This window comes from Oreochromis niloticus, linkage group LG10 (genome assembly GCF_001858045.2).
Source record: "Oreochromis niloticus isolate F11D_XX linkage group LG10, O_niloticus_UMD_NMBU, whole genome shotgun sequence".
NCBI lineage: Eukaryota > Metazoa > Chordata > Actinopteri > Cichliformes > Cichlidae > Oreochromis > Oreochromis niloticus.
In genome coordinates this window covers 16,350,672-16,368,658 of record NC_031975.2, presented here as the reverse complement: position 1 = coordinate 16,368,658, position 17,987 = coordinate 16,350,672, and the positions used below count along the sequence as shown (strand labels likewise).

Genomic DNA, 17,987 nt, shown 5'->3' with positions numbered 1-17,987 from the left:
ATTCGCAAGAGAATCTCAGGAAATTTGGTAGCAGGTAAATTTGCTGCCAACCACAAATAATTCAGAATTTACATTTGGTGGCTGCAGCTTTGTTTCAGAATTGATTATTGCGTGCATGTTTTACACAACCAGGTGATAAGTTTTAAATAAGATACAGCATTAGCATTGGCAACCTAGGCTTTTGAGTTGTGTCATTTATTGGTGAGGAAATTTAAAATTAACCACTTCATAAAGGAAAGCTGTCTGTGTGTGTGGTCCTGTGGGTGGTATCGATTTGTAGAGTGAAGTTTTTATATAAAGCACCCTGAGTCAGCTTAAATGACGATATATAAAGAAACTAAACTCGAGGAAAAAGGGCGTTCCCATACCGGGAGTCGAACCCGGGCCGCCTGGGTGAAAACCAGGAATCCTAACCGCTAGACCATATGGGATTTGCGGCCAAGAGTCATCATCATATGTATATGACATAAATGAATGGCAAACGAATCCGGAAATGACAGGATGGTGGTGGTACTTTTGTTCGTGGCGCCATGACGTTCCTAAAATAACTTTAACGTTAGCGATTCATTCCCCGAAAGCTGACACAGAACTGCATGTTTTAAGCTAGCTCCTTAGTCCAGCTCATCTTCACTGGTGTTGTAAACCAAAGGCATTATAAACATGTTCGGTGTTACACTGTAGGTGTGAGGAAGAAGTGTGCAAAAATAATTCCTTTTTAATTAAGAACGACATTAGTTTCTGGATATCTTCGGGTTTGGGGGCTTTGTAGAGCGGAGGACGTCTTTATTTGGATTTAGTCGATACGAGAGCGCATCAAAGTCATTCAATATAAGGTTTTGAAAAGAGATTTAAAAAAATCAGCGAGGACGTTGCATTTCCTTTGAAAGGCGCACGCAGGTGCTATTTGACTGTAAGTGGGTCAAATCAGAATAAGAATAAGCCAGCTCTATCTTACTGTACTTAACCCCTATTCACAGCAGACTGGTAAAGAATAGACATCTAAAAGTAGGACACTGATAACTATGAACATGAATATCTACTCTACTTTTACTCTTGTAGGATAATAAATGATTCCATTGTTTCTGGGGGGTAATTTACGATGCTGTAATTTACGTTCTTCTAGGAAACTAGAAAATAGGTCAGCAATTAATTGAAACATCTGCAAACATACTCGGAATTACTATATATAAGGCAAAAAAGAGTTTGTACAATTCCAACAAACTTGAGAGTCAAGTTTTGGTATGACCACCTTTATTCTTCAACACATCCTGAACTCTTTTCGACAAACTTTTTTATAATTTCTTAAAGTAGCCTTCAGGAATAACCCAGTAGTCTTCCTGAAGGACATTCAAAGCTCTTATTTGTTGTTATTGCCATGTCTCGACAGCCTCCCTTCCACTGAAACCATTTCTGATGAAACTTCAGTGAAGACATTGGGTCATGAATGGATCATGAAGGGCTAAATGCATCTCTCGGTGCTTTGTCAGGTGGATTTTTTTTTCTTTTTTTGACAAAGTTTCGCATACTGTTCACCTGTTGTAAATCTTTTGTCCTCTACTTGCACACTGTGCTGAAATATGCTAGGTTTTCAGCTAACAGCTCCTTGGGAATCACCTTCTTGGTACAAAAATAAAATGTTATGTACGCCAAACTGTGTTATCTTTGACGTTTCATACATTTAACTAAAGAAATTGGAACAAATGACAAAGTATCAAAATATACTATTTTAAAATAATATAAATAACAACAAATTTATATAGAAAGTCTGGCTCTTTTGAGGCAAAATATAAAGAAATGAGGGTTAAATCAAACCTTTTGCACTGTGTTGTATATGTTGACACATTCTCCATGCATGGTCTTGATTATTTATTGCCAGAATTACTTCAAGTGTCTGTTTTTAACACTACTCATGTATATAATTACTGGGGATAATGAGAGGTGACACATAGCGTTATAGTGATGCAAAATAATTTTGCAAAACATCAAGCTAGGCCTTTACACGCAATCCGGTCTTACACAAGCACACAGAGGAAGTAGCAGAAAAGTTGTTTGCAGCCCTCTGTATTAAGCCAGAGCATCATTTACATAAAGGGGAAGCCACAAACAAGTATGTGGGATAGAGGTGGGATGGGGACAACATGATGTCACGAAGGGAGAGATCAGGCTTATGATTTGTTACTGACTTAGATACGCCCGTTTGGATGTGAAAGACAAGCTTTGTCTCTTTCAGCCCAGCAAACACCTGCTCCTAAAGCTCACACGATAATCATGGACTCCAACAAAGTGGTGGAAAACATCTACCTTCTGGTCATCGTCACTCTTGTCAGCGTGCTTCAGAATGGTGAGAAACTCTAACCCAGTGACTGAAAATGTACCGCTCGCATCACAAATGCTTAATCTTGACTCTCTGTTTTTAAGTTTTTTTCGCACAGAAGGTGGAGAGGGAATGCAAGAACCAAAATACCCGCACATCAGCTTTTGAGCGAGTGTCTTGTGCCAAGTGAGTGCCCTTTCTTCAACAATTAGTTCTCTATTGCAACATCAATACCAGCGAAATGAAACAATATCACATTTGTTTCCTAATAAGCTTTCCATTCGGCCTCATAATCCACCAAATATTAACTCTATCCAGAGGCAGCCCTCATTTGCTTGAACACTCCCAGGTTGGGGAAAAAGCTGGCTGGCGCTGACCTTATTTGAATACTTGATGGTGAAATAACAATGATATGTGTTAGAGAATTTGCTGTATACATGCATACACATAACGATACTTAATACCCCACACATGTTATCAATTAAATACTTTTGATAAGTATGCCACAGCTAGAAATTTAACCTCTAATATTTATTATAACTGAAAGAACGGCTCAAATCTTAAGCAACAGTTCATTGACTGTCTATAAAAGGAAATACCTGAGCTACTTCCTGCATTTAAGGTCAACCTCTCATATATCTGTTCCATCTATACCGTTGCAATGACATGTCAAGAAGTTTGATTGATTGATCATCAACATGCTAATTCATTCCTTAAATGCTACAACTTTCTGCTGCAATCTCCATGCCCCTTTTCCCTGTGAAGATGCGTCCGGGGAATATATTCATTATGCAGCCGCCCACACATTTAGGTAAAGCACTGTGGACTGCTCACGCTAGAACTCTGGATAACCATTGATTATTGTTATTCATGCATGTTTGGTTTTTTTTACAGTTTTTTTTAAGTTACATGGCCAACTTATTATGTTACCATTTTGTATTACATGTGCAGTGCTTCACACACAGTGTAAGGATTATCCCACATGAACCAATAACCCAAGCTTTCAATCAAAATGGTATTTTTAATGCTAAAATATTCTTGTTAGTGTTATCTGTGAATTTTCCAATGTACTGTTTTACAAAGAAGCAGAAAAATAGTAAAGCAAATTGTTATTTTTAATAAACTGTGCTTCAACCTCTCTTCCTTTGTGAAGTACTTGGTAGTTTGGAAACTATCATTTCCAAGTGTCTTCCCCAACAATTACAACAAAAACCTCACACAATCTCACAAACTCAGGCGTTTCAGTTCTTCTGCCTGTAACTAATCTGCCGTTGCTTCATAGTTTCTTCACACTTGCCTTGAAATGTGCTAATAACAGCTTTTGTTTAAACTTCTTCTCTAGTCGCAACTGCATGGATGCTTACCCCACTTTCTTGGCAGTAATGTGGTGTGCTGGTCTGTGCCTCAGTCAAGGTAATCATTCATGAATGTAAAGGAGGCTGTAAACAGTGCACACCCACACAGGAAACAAAAGCAAACATTTAGAAAAGTGTTTGTTCTCTCCTTGTACAATACAACACAACACAATATGCCTGAAACACTGCTGTTTTTCAAAGGTAGAAGGTCAGATCTGCACATGACTTTACTGGCATTAACCTTCTGTGGCCACAAGGGTGTGGATCATGCTGCTACGATTTAAGGACAAGCTTTAGGCCAAACCGATAAAATAAAATAAAGCACAAGCACAAGTGCTGACATAAAATGCAGTTCCTCTAGTGGCCACTTGAGGCTGGATCCAAAAGCAAGTTAGTCTCCATAGATTCCCATGTCGGCAGACTGGGAGCTTAAAATACCAACCTGTGGTTCAAGCCAGAGTTGTGGTCCAGAGTTTACATCAACTCATCATAGGAATGAATGTCATGCTAATTTGGGGCATTTAATGATTTATTTCAACTGTTCTTTTTTCTGTGTGTAGTGATTTGTTTGAATCTATTTTGGATTCTTTGTAATCCACACATGGTTAAAAGTTTAGATACAGGCTCCAATATATACCCCACTAAAATTTAGATAAATGTCCCTTAGTAATTTGGACCTCAAGCAGATGCTTTTGGAAGCCTTCAAGAACCTTCTGGAATAACTCTGGTTGGATATTTGACCAGTCTTGTTGGAAGGATTGGTAGATTGCATTTAAATTGGCTGATTTCCTGGCACCGTCCTGGCTTAGCGTATAGGGTTGAGGTGAGGGCTTTGGGATGTTAGCCTGTTCAATGTTAGCCTGTTAGCAAACACACATCGAAATCATTGTCCTGTTCAAACACCCAACTGTTTTTTACAAGTTTTAACCGTCTGGCTGCTGATTTGAGATGATGTTCAAGAATTTGGATGTAATCCTTTTTCATTATTCCACTTTGTGAAATATACCAGTACCACTGGCAGCAAAACACCCACAGCGTATTATCAAATCACATACAGAATCTTTTTTTTCTGTCCTCTGTTTGAAGCTCCCGCTGCTTTCGCTGGGATCATCTATCTTGTTGTCAGGCAGAAGTACTTTGTTGGATACTTGGGACAAACCTCTCAAAGGTAAATTCCTGCAGACTAATAGCATGTATTCTGTGTGTTTAGAAGCAGTATTGCACTAATTTTTCACATCTGTACAGCACCCCAGGATACCTGTTTGGAAAACGGGTCATCACCTTCCTTTCCCTGATGTGTGTCGTTGGCATCGCCAACTACCTGCTGGTGCGCTTCTACGGCAGCGACTATAAAGAATATGTGGAAACCATCACTCAAGCTGCAACTGCTCTTCTGCTTATCCCCTAAATGAGTTTGTGTCTTTCCATGTTAATCCTTTAGCTCCTGGATCTCTGTTGCATTAAAACACTGTTTAAAAGATTCATTGCATTTGTTGGAAAAAATAATAAAACCATTTTCACAACCAAATATTGATTCAAAAGCACGAAATCTGTAAACATTTTATTTTGCAGCAGCACAAATTTGATCACTTTAAAACTCCTCAAACAGTACAACAGTTAAAAATCATGTAAAACTGAATATTTACACACACAAAAACAATTTTTGTGACATTCAGAAAGTCTTTTTCAGCCCTTGTCAGTAGCTTCCACCCACTGAACAGACAGAAAATCTGGACTCAGATCCTAAAATCTCCAGAGGTAGGAGAGCCTGCAGCCTGGCAGGATAATATTTCAACCATTCATCTATTTTACTGAAGAAGCAAAAACAAACTCCAGTTAAAGTGAACAGTTAAACTCAACTTCGCATCGTTCTTCATCCTCAGCTGGCTCATGTCATTCTCAACTGTAATGGGAAGAGATGCAAGAAAAGCACAAGTTAGACAAAAACCTGCAACTAAAGAGACTCAAAAACATGAATTTAGTTTAGGATCTGATAGGAACAATTAGAGACACACCTTAAATGTTCTTTTGCTGAAGCCAAGCCAGTGTGGAAAGTCAAACAGAGCATCAGAATAATATTTGAGGGTGAAGGAGGCGTCTCTCCACACGGGCTTGACCTTCATGAGGTCGTCAGATATGAGGTTTTTTGCTGCCCAGCTCTCCATTTCTTCAGTCAGGTCAATCTGAAATGAAGGGAAAGGTAACATTTGAGTGATTCTGAATAAAAGAGGCTCATGCAACAGAAGCACCATGAAGTCCTGCTCACATCCACTCTGTAGCTTTCTCCAGCAACAGAAGAGATGGTCCCATCCATGCCTCTCTCCAGCTGCCACTTGATGAACGGCTCGTTTCCGTCGATGCACACCACATACCGCTTCACCACTGAAACGCAGTTGGGAGAAGTTCATGAGAAAAACAGTAAAAAGGTCAGAAAAGGAGAGAGTTTGCGCAGAAACATGGTGTAAGAAGTATGTTTTCACTGTAATGTGAACTCCACCCAAATCTGGAGGCCTGCATGAGTCAGCTGTGCCAGTGAGCAGCCCACAGCTGTAACATACTGACTGGCTCTATAACTTTATGCACGCTGACAACACAAGCAGTGTTTTCACCACTGTCAGCTCTTTGTACTGTGTGTAATTACTGTTAGATGACAGCTTGTGTGCAGGGAGACACTTACCGCTGAGTTCTCTGGCTGCCTTTTTGTTGCTCACTGAGGATTGTTCTTCGCAGGCTGAAATCAGCAGATAGATCTCCTTGGACAGCAGACTCTTCCTCATGCTGCTGTATTCCCACAAGTTGTGCATTTTGACTTTTCTGTGGCCAAAAGCAAAACAGAAAGAGTTTCATATTCATTGCTTGCGCATATGAACGCATACATAAATAAATAAATATACATTTGGGTGTGCATTTCTGTCTTTCTCACCTTCCCAGCGAGTTGTGGAAAACGATCTTCTTCCCGCAGGACTGGAAGTCGTCGATGAGCACCAGCCTCTTCTCCTCGTTGCAGCGGACTCGGTAACCCGAACCGAGAGTCTCCACTGAGAAACCTGGCGGTGGATTTCTCACAAACTCCTCCACTTCTGTCACTCTCATCCTGCTGCCCGACTGCTTGTTTACCGGCATGCTGTCACGTATATTCTTCTCCTGCCAACGTGTATGTGGTCTAGTTGATGGACTTCTGAGCCTTTAGTAACGCCCACCGACCGCCAAGTCTGAAGAGATGAACTGATATGATTTCCGCCCACTTTGAGCCAAAATAAAAGCCTTTAGCTACCGCGCTATGGTGGTGATTCATAGCTGCTTGATCAGGTGATTCAACCTTTTAAACTCATCCTATTTAAAGACGCCAGCGGCCGATTCCAGCTTCTCACAAGGAAAAAATGAAGAAGAAGGAAGATTTTGCATAATTACAGCTGAAATGCATCATAAAAATGTAGTGTCTGTGCACGATTAATTAAATATGATTATGCGTCTATCTTTAAATGTTTATAAAGGGAATAACGTGGTTTTGAACTGTTGGCGAAATAAAACATGGTGAAGACGTCGCGCTTAAAATTAATTTGATCCGTTTTTATTAGAATTGTTTTTTAATTGTTTTTTGTTAAATAGGTCAAACAATTAACCATAGCCCACAGGCAAGGGGTGTCAAACATAGAGCACTGGGGCCAGAATTGTCCGGCAAAAAATCGAATCTGGCCCACTGAACAGCTTTGGAAAATGTATTTCTGGTTTTTCACTATCTAAAGTAAATGCGTGTTTGTGGGTGCGTGTGATTTTTTCATAGTGGGCCCACAGTAACAAAAAAACCCTCATTTTTTTTTTTTTTTATTACAGGACATTCTGATCAGTGTGCAATCTCTCCTGTATTTTACAGACCTATTACTTATACTTTATGAGAGTCATGTGGACAAATTTATTCCATTTACTGCAGCAGCATTTCTTCAACGTATAGAAAAACTCAAACTTACTGTTGAAGTTGTACTTTTTATTTTATTAAAAGATATCTGGAGGATTCAGTGTGTAGTTAAACTTCTGTACACTGACAGAAACGGGAGTTTCATTGTGGCCTGGCCGTCATATACAGGTTAACTGAGAAAATATGAGTCCTTGGTGCTATTATTTTGAATTCACTTACTTTCCATTTAGTAGAGTAGAGTATGATGGATCAGGTTTTATCAAATGACCTACATATACATGCACCTGTAGACCTGCACAAACAGAGACTCAACGATAAAGCAGAGCATTTTAAAACATTGGTGGTTAATGAATAACCTGCAAAGCCCATTATTGTGTTTCTGCTTCATTCCAACAGCCTGCCCCACTTATGGGAATTTCTGATCATGTTGCAGGCCCTGTGCTCAAGCTTTGTTTGTCTCTATGAGCACGTGGTTATATTGTTGCTTTAATTAACTTCAGATCACATCTACAAATCACATATCGCTCATGTTTTGCCATTACTGGACAGGCTCCAGTCTCTGTTCAAACTTGAGCCAGCTTAGAAATAACTAGTTACGCTAACATGCATTGAGAGAGTCACAGTGCTAACCACCTCACCGCTATGCTGCCAATGGAGCAGCATATCGATTTTGATTTACCTGGTAAGGTGGGGAGGCGAACTCTGAGCGGGCTCTCACTGCTGGGGTCAAGTGCACCTACTGGGGGACAGTGTGAGGTGGACTGGTGTCCTAAGGCGAGCTGGCTGGTGTCCAGCTCGCCTTAGGACAATATCTTCCGTGGATCAGAGCACTCACTTGATCTTGATAAATTCAGGAGATTAAAGCAATTTTGGCAAGTGATTTTTTTGTCTCTGTTTGAGAGGAAGCAGAAATTGGTTTCTCTCTTTTTATTGCTGTTAACTGATTGTTTGTATTAAACTGTTCATTAAAAAATCAGAATATCTGACAGCGGTGTTTTGGAAATAGGTTTTCATTATTTTTATTTTTTCCATTGCATTCTGTAGACAAAACATTTACCCAGCAAAGTGAAAGCCCAGTCAGTTCAGTGCATTAAAGGATCAAATGTGGTTCTGTAGGTGAGACTTTAACATTCCAGAGGCTTATAAAAGAAATCTAATAGAAGAGGAAATGGAAAAAGAAACACCAAAATGACACGGTTTTGTAAATGGACTCAGGCGCAGACCGGGAGACCTTTGCAGAAACTGATAGTGCATTTATTTACAGTGGTGTCACCGGGTGATTATATATATACAAGGTGCTCGGGGAAGGGGTCCGGGGCTCCAGGGGGGGGAAGGGTCCAAAACCACACTCTGCTCTTTCAACCAACAATCCCACTCTTTTCCACTCCAGTCGCTCCTCTCGCTCACTCGGGGGTACAAGGACGGGTCCGGGGGGAATGCGGGTGACTCAACGTTCCAGCGACGAGTAGTGTAGGTCTGCCATCTTAAAAAGCCCTTCTGATTGTAGTAACCAGCGCCAGGTGTGATGATGAGCACAGGTGTGTGGGCCAGGGGCGGAGCCCACAGTGAGCACCGCTGTGGCCGGGGAAAGAGGGAGAGAGAGAGAGCACAAGAACAAAACACATGTTGCCTAACACGGAATCAGCCGGTGAGGCACGGGGACCGTGACACAAAATCAAAGTAAAAATATATGATCAGAGACAAAAACACACAAAAATGTTATAATTGTTCATAAAAGCAAAAAATAAACACATGCACATACAGCACATACAGTGCTAGTAGAAGAAATAAGGACTTTCCATCATCATGCAGAAAATGTGAAGTCTCTGAGACAGCAGGTATCAAATTCATCTGTAATGAACACAGTGAATAGTTACAGTATGACAATAATACCTGATGTTCCACACATCATCCATTAGATGAGTTTTGACAGGTACGCTACAGCTAATCACCATTAGGTGATTTCTAACTCACCTAATGGCTCATGTCTGCTTCTGTTAGCCCTGCGTCACAGAGGCAGACATGAGCGTCACACCTGTCCAGTATTGCCCTCTGGTAGCTGGGATAGGCTCCAGCCCCGTCCTCTGCAAGCCTGATGAGGATAAATAGAGGGAATGGATGGATAATGGCTCAATCTTGAATGAAAAGACAAAAAAATAGGGGGAAAAAATCAGCCTGTCATCTACACTTCATTTCATTTGCCCGAACATTTTCTATCATGTACGACAGAAAAGCCAACAGATCTCATGTTTCACGAGCAAGAAATGTATATTTTGTTAAATGATTGCAGCTAATTGCATCTAAATAATCATTGATAAGACCCCTAAATGGTGCTACTCCCTTCATAACCTCTTTTCAAAGGCTATGGATCAAGTGACCTGGTGACCAATTGGTTTGAGTACATATCACAGGCTACAGTGCACGTATTGTTGGGAATAAGCAAACTACATTTGCACTACTTTAGCTAATTTCATACTTTTACACACTTCCATCGTTAATCATTTTCCAAGCACTGCCAGTCACTGCTCCTCCTTGGCCTTCCTTTTACTGCATGCCATTTCCTGCTCTGTTCCCATGGTTCCTGTGTGTCTCTGAGTAGTAAAGGCAAACACGGAAAAAGGTTTGTGAAATTCTCTGAAATACACCGTCAACCATACAGGGATATACTCATCTCTGATGGTCTAATATCCCTGTTGTCTTTTTGTTTTGTTTTATTTTTTTTTTAACAGGAAATGAGTGTACTGAAGGAAACTATCAGTAAGACAGAAAAAATAAATAACTCATCTTGTGACGTATGTGTTTTTTACACGAGACCGACTTTGTCACACGTGCTTTATTGTTTACTGCATTGTATTAAGAGAGTGTCGTCAGCATTTCCTGACTTTCCTTCTCGTCTTTGTTCCTCAAACACTTAAAAAGGTTCAGGCACTCAGAAATCTGCATGCTTTGTTGTTGTCGTAGCCACTTCAGCTCTGCTGTCTGTAAATGATCTGTGATTGTTTCCTAGGCTCTGGTCGCAGGTGACCTCAAAATGTGCTAATAACAGCTTGTGTTTACGCTTGTTCTAGTCGCAGTTGCATGGATGCTTATCACACTTTCTTAGTATTAATGTCATGTCTGACTCATAAATGAATGTAAAGGAGACTGTAAACATTGCACACCCACACAGAGAATTTAATATATGATATAAAGGGAAACACATGAGAGCAGCGTTTGCTCTCTGCTTGTAGATCACAGTATGTTTCTGAGAAGAACAAAATCACACCTGCTTCTGAATTTAGTGATGCTTACATTATATGTCCAAAGGTGTGTGGACACACATTATATTCACATGTAAAAAGGTTAGAGAAGTTATCTCAAAACGATAGACAAGAATAATGTGTTACTACACCCTGTGGCTGAAAAGCAAAGCCAGCAAAGAAGTGCAAAAACCTGCAGTTCCTGGAGTGGCCACTTGAGGCTGGATCTAAACTTGAGTCAATACCCATAGGCTCCCATCTTAAAAGCCTTAATTGGCTATTTTTGGCTGCTCCTTTATTCACCAGGGGTCACCACATCGGGTAGATCCACATCTTTAATTTGGCAGATACTTTACACTGGATTCATTTCCCAATGCAAGAGAGTCTGTAAACCAATATATCTACGACTGTTGTTGTGATTTAGTGACATAATTAAAATTGCATTGAACTAAACAACCTTATCGCACATGTTTACAACCTGATACAAAGAGTTTTGTCTCTAAGGATAGTTTCCCCCTATTTAGGAATTATGGGTGGAGATCAATTGAAGCCTTAACCGTAGCTTTGTTTCATAAGCTGCTGTAGCTGATCGGTGCGTCCTAGGCCTCACTTTCACAAACTAGCCCCTCTGACCTGGACCTCTCACTCATCCTGTTGGTACTTTATAGCGCTTTAGGTGAAATTAGTTGTACACAGTCTACAGCAAAAACTTGAGCCCCTCCTATAATGTTGATATCGCAGGTCCAACATGGCAGAACAATAAGTTCAGGTGGATGTCGGAAGAATTTACTAATGTAAAGCTGCAACACTTACTATTGCATTGGATTAAGGTCAAAATAAATGCAATCTAAATTTTTGTAGACATGCTGTACTGATATTAGAGGGGGTGATTAGAAAATGTTTTCCCGCTGGAGAAAGAATTTGTGTTTATAGAGATCGAAATGCTAATTTTTTAGCAGCTCCAACTTTTGCGGTGGAAAAAGGAACTGACTGTCACCAGAGAGCTTTAGAGACAAAGCAATAACTCTGAGTCTTACAACATTAAAATAGCACAGCAAACACATTCGTGTTTACGTCAACTCTCTGCCAAGAAAATGTAAAATACAACTACATTCTGTTTGGCTCCCATTGTCACAAGAAGCACACCATTACCTGGAATATCATTGTTCATAGACCCGAACCATAAAACACAGACCCAAAGTGAATTCTTCATAATGCACTGAAACACGAGACTCTTTGTTTTTAAAGCATTTATTGCTTTTTTTTTTAGAAAAACAAACAAACAATTGTCATGAACAAATACCTTTTCTTAGTGCTAAAGTACAAGCATTTCATTTTGCAGCAGCACAGATTTGACTACTTTAAACTCCTCTTACAGTACATACAGTAGTTAAAAATCATGTAAAAAATTAATATTTACACGCACACAAAATAAGTTTTATACACATATTGTCTTAAAACAATCTTTATGACATTCAGAAAGTCTTTTTCAGTCCTTGTCAGTAGCTTCCACCCACTGAACAGACAGAAAATCTGGACTCAGATCCTAAAATCTCCAGAGGTAGGAGAGCCTGCAGCCTGGCAGGATAATATTTCAACCATTCATCTATTTTACTGAAGAAGCAAAAACAAACTCCAGTTAAAGTGAACAGTTAAACTCAACTTCGCATCGTTCTTCATCCTCAGCTGGCTCATGTCATTCTCAACTGTAATGGGAAGAGATGCAAGAAAAGCACAAGTTAGACAAAAACCTGCAACTAAAGAGACTCAAAAACATGAATTTAGTTTAGGATCTGATAGGAACAATTAGAGACACACCTTAAATGTTCTTTTGCTGAAGCCAAGCCAGTGTGGAAAGTCAAACAGAGCATCAGAATAATATTTGAGGGTGAAGGAGGCGTCTCTCCACACGGGCTTGACCTTCATGAGGTCGTCAGATATGAGGTTTTTTGCTGCCCAGCTCTCCATTTCTTCAGTCAGGTCAATCTGAAATGAAGGGAAAGGTAACATTTGAGTGATTCTGAATAAAAGAGGCTCATGCAACAGAAGCACCATGAAGTCCTGCTCACATCCACTCTGTAGCTTTCTCCAGCAACAGAAGAGATGGTCCCATCCATGCCTCTCTCCAGCTGCCACTTGATGAACGGCTCGTTTCCGTCGATGCACACCACATACCGCTTCACCACTGAAACGCAGTTGGGAGAAGTTCATGAGAAAAACAGTAAAAAGGTCAGAAAAGGAGAGAGTTTGCGCAGAAACATGGTGTAAGAAGTATGTTTTCACTGTAATGTGAACTCCACCCAAATCTGGAGGCCTGCATGAGTCAGCTGTGCCAGCGAGCAGCCCACAGCTGTAACATACTGACTGGCTCTATAACTTTATGCACGCTGACAACACAAGCGGTGTTTTCACCACTGTCAGCTCTTTGTACTGTGTGTAATTACTGTTAGATGACAGCTTGTGTGCAGGGAGACACTTACCGCTGAGTTCTCTGGCTGCCTTTTTGTTGCTCACTGAGGATTGTTCTTCACAGGCTGAAATCAGCAGATAGATCTCCTTGGACAGCAGACTCTTCCTCATGCTGCTGTATTCCCACAAGTTGTGCATTTTGACTTTTCTGTGGCCAAAAGCAAAACAGAAAGAGTTTCATATTCATTGCTTGCGCATATGAACGCATACATAAATAAATAAATATACATTTGGGTGTGCATTTCTGTCTTTCTCACCTTCCCAGCGAGTTGTGGAAAACGATCTTCTTCCCGCAGGACTGGAAGTCGTCGATGAGCACCAGCCTCTTCTCCTCGTTGCAGCGGACTCGGTAACCCGATCCCAGAGTCTCCACTGAGAAACCTGGCGGTGGATTTCTCACAAACTCCTCCACTTCTGTCACTCTCATCCTGCTGCCCGACTGCTTGTTTACCGGCATGTTGTCACGTTTTCTTCTCTCACCTCCTGCCGACGTGTATGTGGTCTAGTTGATGGACTTCTGAGCCTTTAGTAACGCCCACAACCACCAAGTCTGAAGAGATGAACTGATATGATTTCCGCTCACTTTGAGCCAAAATAAAAGCCTTTAGCTACCGCGCTATGGTGGTGATTCATAGCTGCAGCTGTTAGTTGATGAAATGGAGAATTAAGAAATGCAAAAGTAATTTTTTTTAAAAACCCCTCAAATTGTGCTACCTTGTCAAAAGGAAAGAACCACTTTTTCCTCATGTATGTCGTCGTCATAATCCATTTGAGCATACACAAGTCAATAATATTAAAACCTAAATTAAATTAAAACGTAATATTATGCAAATGTAATTAATTTATATATTATATCATATTACATTTATGTAAATAAATACATAAAGAACAAGAAAACAGCAGAAACTTCCCTCTTTCAAAGGTAATCATGCTATTATTTTGAAGGAACGCCTCTTCTCTTTAATTTTGCTTGATATGAGATCATTTCAAAGCCAAACTTTATCAGCTGACCTGCTGACACCCATAAAAGAGACTAAAGCGTCTGACATTGTGAGTCACAAGCAGACATTAGATAAAAGCTCGTCTTCCCAGAAAAGGTGGCGGTGACCATCTGACGGTGACACAGATCTAATCTTCCTATCTAAAGTACTGTGCAACACTCTGGAGCCACTCATCATTTACTTTTAATTTGCTTCCAAGGAGCCAGGCGTTCGTTAATTTATTTTATTTTAACTCTTTATTTTTTAATGTCATTTTATTAAAGTCGTCTTGAGCAGTCCTTCTCTGGGCTTTATGGTTGTAAGGAGATCGTTCAAGCACAAAAAATGGCAACTTTTAATTGGTATCTTTTGACACTTTGTCTCAGGTGTCTATTCCCAATGTATTTAGTTGAATGTATGAAAAATTCCAAACATAACATAGTTTGACAATGTGACTGCTAAAGAGCTATTCGCTGAAAACTTGGCATGTCTCAGTTTGGTGTCCTGTCAAAAAGCCATTCTTAAGGAAGTGAAACAGTGAGAAAAGGCTAAGGTATGGCTAATTACACAAGAACTAGACTGCAAACCAGAGGCAAAAGGTCTTATGAAGTGATTGAACTTGACATTTAACATTTTTGGATCAAATTGTCATCAACACGTATTGGAAGAGATCAGGAGAGAGGTAAACTGTAAGACTCTACAATCATCTGTAAAACACAGTGGAGGCTCTGTCATGGTTTGGGGCTGATCTGGGCCCTTTGCTCTGTGTCATCAGATTTTGATCCACCAGGCAGTACCAACTGGGAAGCATCTGAATGGCAACAAGGTCATTTTTCCACCATGACAATGATCCCAAACAGACTGCCAATGCAGTAAAAGCATACAAGGATAGAGAAACACAATTTAACAGTGCCATGTCATGGCACTGTGTCATGGATTGGCCTCCCCAGAGCCCGGACCTCAACATTACTGAAGCAGTGTGGGATCATCTGGACAGACAACACAACAAAAGGCATCCAAAATTCGTAGTAGAGTTTTGAATGTACTTTAAGAAACCTGCAGAACTATTCCTGACAGCTAATTAAAGAAATTACAAGAAAGCTTGGCTAAGAGAGTTCAGGCTGTGCTGAAGAATAAAGGTGACCATACAAAATATTGTGTTTCAAGGCCTGTTTTTGGTTCATATAGCATCTTATTTCGATGTATGCTGGCACGTTTCAATAAACTGCTGCGCTATTTTCCCATTTTCTTTGCAAAAAAAAAAGAGACAGTGGCCCAAAACCTTCTCACAATACTGTACATAATAAATACAGGTGAGAATGAGGGATGTCACAGAGCTGCTACTTATGGTGACATCTTTAAGTGCATGAAGGCATGTAAAACAGCATTTGTTCTGTTTGAAATTAACCCCAGATGGACTATTGAACTGAGAAAGAAGCTATAAACACTTGAAGCTAGTCACGTACAAGCCTTTGCTGCACACTAACACCATTACTGTGCAGCATTTCTGTTCCTCTTACAGGAATTTCTGGTCACATTGCCATGTTTTCTCATCAACAGGCCTAATGTGTGCTCTAACCGTGGTGTACTTTGCGAACAAAAGGGCTTAGTATTACTTTATCTAACTTCAAACACACTCACACGTGACATAGTTCATGCTTTATTGCTGTCTGTGAATAACAATGTGACACATTATACAGCCTATCCCTATGAATAAACAATACTTAGGCCTGCAGTTCCTGGATTCTTTAAAGCTTTCTCCCACTTTGGATTTCTTTCTTTTTTTTCACTCCATCTGCAAAACAATGTGAGCACTCTGAAGTGCTGTTTCACAACAGCACCAGCCTACTTTAATGTTTGTGGCCCAGCAGTTCACTTTTAGCCTCTGTGGTCAGGAGCCCGTTGACTCATTTGTTCTGGATGTCTCCACCAGTCTGCGTGTGCTTCCACAGAAAAAGTACTGTCAGCCTGTTTTCTCCACACGTCCTCAGACGAGACTTTAACCAATCCTATCATACTCTGGAAAATAAAAGTGGTTTGACCTACATTCCAGTTGTAACGCTCACCGACCCTTCCTTTTGTTTTAGATTTTTATCTGTTTATTATCTAGGTGCAGCTAAACTTTGTCTTCCCTGTGTAGGACAGGTAGAGGCATTGCCCATTCCAAGTGTGGAAGCTTCAGTCTCACTTATTCATACTTCATTCTTATAATAATGGCAGATATCTAATCAGCCAATCACGTGTCAGCAACTTATTTAGGCATGTAGAAATGGTCAAGAAGGCCTGCTGAAGTTGAAGAAAGCTGATTTAAGTGACTTTGAATGTGGCATGGTTTTTGGTGCCATGCTATGCCATGACGGGTTGGTCTGAGGATTTCAGAAACCGCTGATCTGCTGGGATTTCCCCACACAACAATCTCCAGGGTTTACAGAGAATGATCTAAAAAGGGGGAAATACCCAGCCAGCGGCAGAGAATGCCTTGTTGATGTCAGAGGTCAGAGGAGAATGGCTTTGAGCTCATAGGAAGGCAACAGTAACTCAAATGACCACTCATTACAACGAAGGTATGCAGATAAGCATCTCTGAATGTGGAACCTTGAAAAAGATGTGAGCTACACCAGCAGAAGACCACACCAGTGTCACTCCTGCCAGCTAAGAATATGAAACAAAGGCTTTAAGTCATATAGGCTTACCCAAAATAAGTGATTAGTCTCAATTTCTGCTGTGAGAAATCAGATCATGGATCCATCCTACCTTGCATTAACAGTTCAGGCCAGTGGCGGTGCTGTATTTAACAAAATGGTCAGTGAGTGAATATAAAACATGATTTTTAATATAATTGTTTTAATATGTGGTGGTTCTGACATTAGCAGAGAAATAAGAAGCAGTTGTTGATGATCAATGTGCAGCAGGTATAACTCTGAAAAACAGAAGGTATGACTTCCTCTATGAGCATTTTTTGAGTGCATACTTTTGTGACATACAGCAAGTAATAGAAAGATTGTGGTGTAATCTTTTTATATAATTTAATCATCCAGCTCATATGTCTCGCTCATCTACTGTTGATGAGACATAGAAACTCAATTCAAGCAAAACTACACTGGCATTACTAAACGGGACAGGATTTACAGCCCCAGTGCAGAAACTGTTCATAATTGCCCATCATAAATACCTTGAAGCTTATCACTTTTTACCATCAATGCTGGCATGTTTTTTTGACAGTTGGTGGTTGCAAAATATTGTCAACAAACTCAGTGCAGAGGCATTTGTTGTGCACCTTATCCTATTTTATCTTCCTCTGACTCAGAGTAATAAAAAAAAACTTTGCTAATGGTAAAAAAAACAAAAGCAAACAGGGACGATCTACTCATTTACAAACACGAGAAGCCATAATGGCAATGGCATTAATTAAAATTAAAAGTAAACTGATTTGGTACACTTTTTCAGTCATTCTGTTTTAGATTTGCTGCTGTGTTTGGGATCATTGTCCTGCCATAAGAAGCAGTTTTAGAAAACCTCGCACTCTCAGACTGACAGCCTCACATTTAGCTCAAGGATTCTTTGGTATACAGAGGAGTGCATGGTCGACACAATGACTACAGGGTATCCAGGTCCCGCGGCTGCAAAACAATTCAAAATCATCACCCCTCCACCAACGTGCTCACAGTTGGTATGAGGTTTGTGCTGATATGCTGTGTTTGTTTGTTTTTTCCA

General features: G+C 40.2%; 3 protein-coding genes, 1 long non-coding RNA gene and 1 other non-coding gene across 5 annotated transcripts; 2 read left to right on the top strand and 3 right to left on the bottom strand.

Annotated features, from left to right (window-relative positions):
• The first annotated feature begins 195 nt into the window (after nt 1–195).
• LOC112848028 (uncharacterized) lies at nt 196–1,651 on the top strand. The gene is made up of 2 exons (XR_003221903.1): nt 196–1,239; nt 1,388–1,651. It is a non-coding gene; the product is annotated as an uncharacterized LOC112848028 (long non-coding RNA).
• trnae-uuc (transfer RNA glutamic acid (anticodon UUC)) lies at nt 360–431 on the bottom strand. Its single transcript has one exon. It is a non-coding gene; the product is annotated as a tRNA-Glu (tRNA).
• A 441-nt stretch (nt 1,652–2,092) lies between the features above and the next one.
• On the top strand, nt 2,093–5,197 carry alox5ap (arachidonate 5-lipoxygenase-activating protein). Its single transcript, XM_025910836.1, has 5 exons — nt 2,093–2,341; nt 2,419–2,500; nt 3,657–3,727; nt 4,756–4,837; nt 4,915–5,197. The coding sequence occupies exons 1-5, from the start codon at nt 2,269–2,271 to the stop codon at nt 5,075–5,077; spliced, it is 471 nt and encodes a 156-aa protein (XP_025766621.1). The 5' UTR covers nt 2,093–2,268; the 3' UTR covers nt 5,078–5,197.
• A 20-nt stretch (nt 5,198–5,217) lies between these two features.
• Nucleotides 5,218–6,828, bottom strand: LOC109203869 (mesenteric estrogen-dependent adipogenesis protein). Its single transcript, XM_019363729.2, has 5 exons — nt 6,593–6,828; nt 6,347–6,483; nt 5,936–6,051; nt 5,685–5,852; nt 5,218–5,572 (listed from the first exon to the last, which is right to left on the bottom strand). Exons 1-5 carry the CDS (start codon nt 6,790–6,792, stop codon nt 5,558–5,560), a joined length of 636 nt encoding a protein of 211 aa, XP_019219274.1. The 5' UTR covers nt 6,793–6,828; the 3' UTR covers nt 5,218–5,557.
• Nucleotides 6,829–12,104: 5,276 nt separating this feature from the next.
• On the bottom strand, nt 12,105–13,869 carry LOC100695274 (mesenteric estrogen-dependent adipogenesis protein). Its single transcript, XM_003460583.5, has 5 exons — nt 13,551–13,869; nt 13,305–13,441; nt 12,894–13,009; nt 12,643–12,810; nt 12,105–12,530 (listed from the first exon to the last, which is right to left on the bottom strand). Exons 1-5 carry the CDS (start codon nt 13,748–13,750, stop codon nt 12,516–12,518), a joined length of 636 nt encoding a protein of 211 aa, XP_003460631.3. The 5' UTR covers nt 13,751–13,869; the 3' UTR covers nt 12,105–12,515.
• Between the last annotated feature and the right edge of the window lie 4,118 nt (nt 13,870–17,987).

Coding starts and splice junctions, on each gene's coding strand:
- LOC100695274 (XM_003460583.5), bottom strand. CDS start 13,750: ATGCCGGTAAACAAGCAGTCGGGCAGCAGGATGAGAGTGACAGAAGTG. Junction 13,442..13,550: donor TTCCACAACTCGCTGGGAAG/GTGAGAAAGACA, acceptor TTTTGGCCACAG/AAAAGTCAAAATGCACAACT. Junction 12,811..12,893: donor GAGAAAGCTACAGAGTGGAT/GTGAGCAGGACT, acceptor CCTTCATTTCAG/ATTGACCTGACTGAAGAAAT.
- alox5ap (XM_025910836.1), top strand. CDS start 2,269: ATGGACTCCAACAAAGTGGTGGAAAACATCTACCTTCTGGTCATCGTC. Junction 2,501..3,656: donor GAGCGAGTGTCTTGTGCCAA/GTGAGTGCCCTT, acceptor CTTCTTCTCTAG/TCGCAACTGCATGGATGCTT. Junction 3,728..4,755: donor TGGTCTGTGCCTCAGTCAAG/GTAATCATTCAT, acceptor CTCTGTTTGAAG/CTCCCGCTGCTTTCGCTGGG.
- LOC109203869 (XM_019363729.2), bottom strand. CDS start 6,792: ATGCCGGTAAACAAGCAGTCGGGCAGCAGGATGAGAGTGACAGAAGTG. Junction 6,484..6,592: donor TTCCACAACTCGCTGGGAAG/GTGAGAAAGACA, acceptor TTTTGGCCACAG/AAAAGTCAAAATGCACAACT. Junction 5,853..5,935: donor GAGAAAGCTACAGAGTGGAT/GTGAGCAGGACT, acceptor CCTTCATTTCAG/ATTGACCTGACTGAAGAAAT.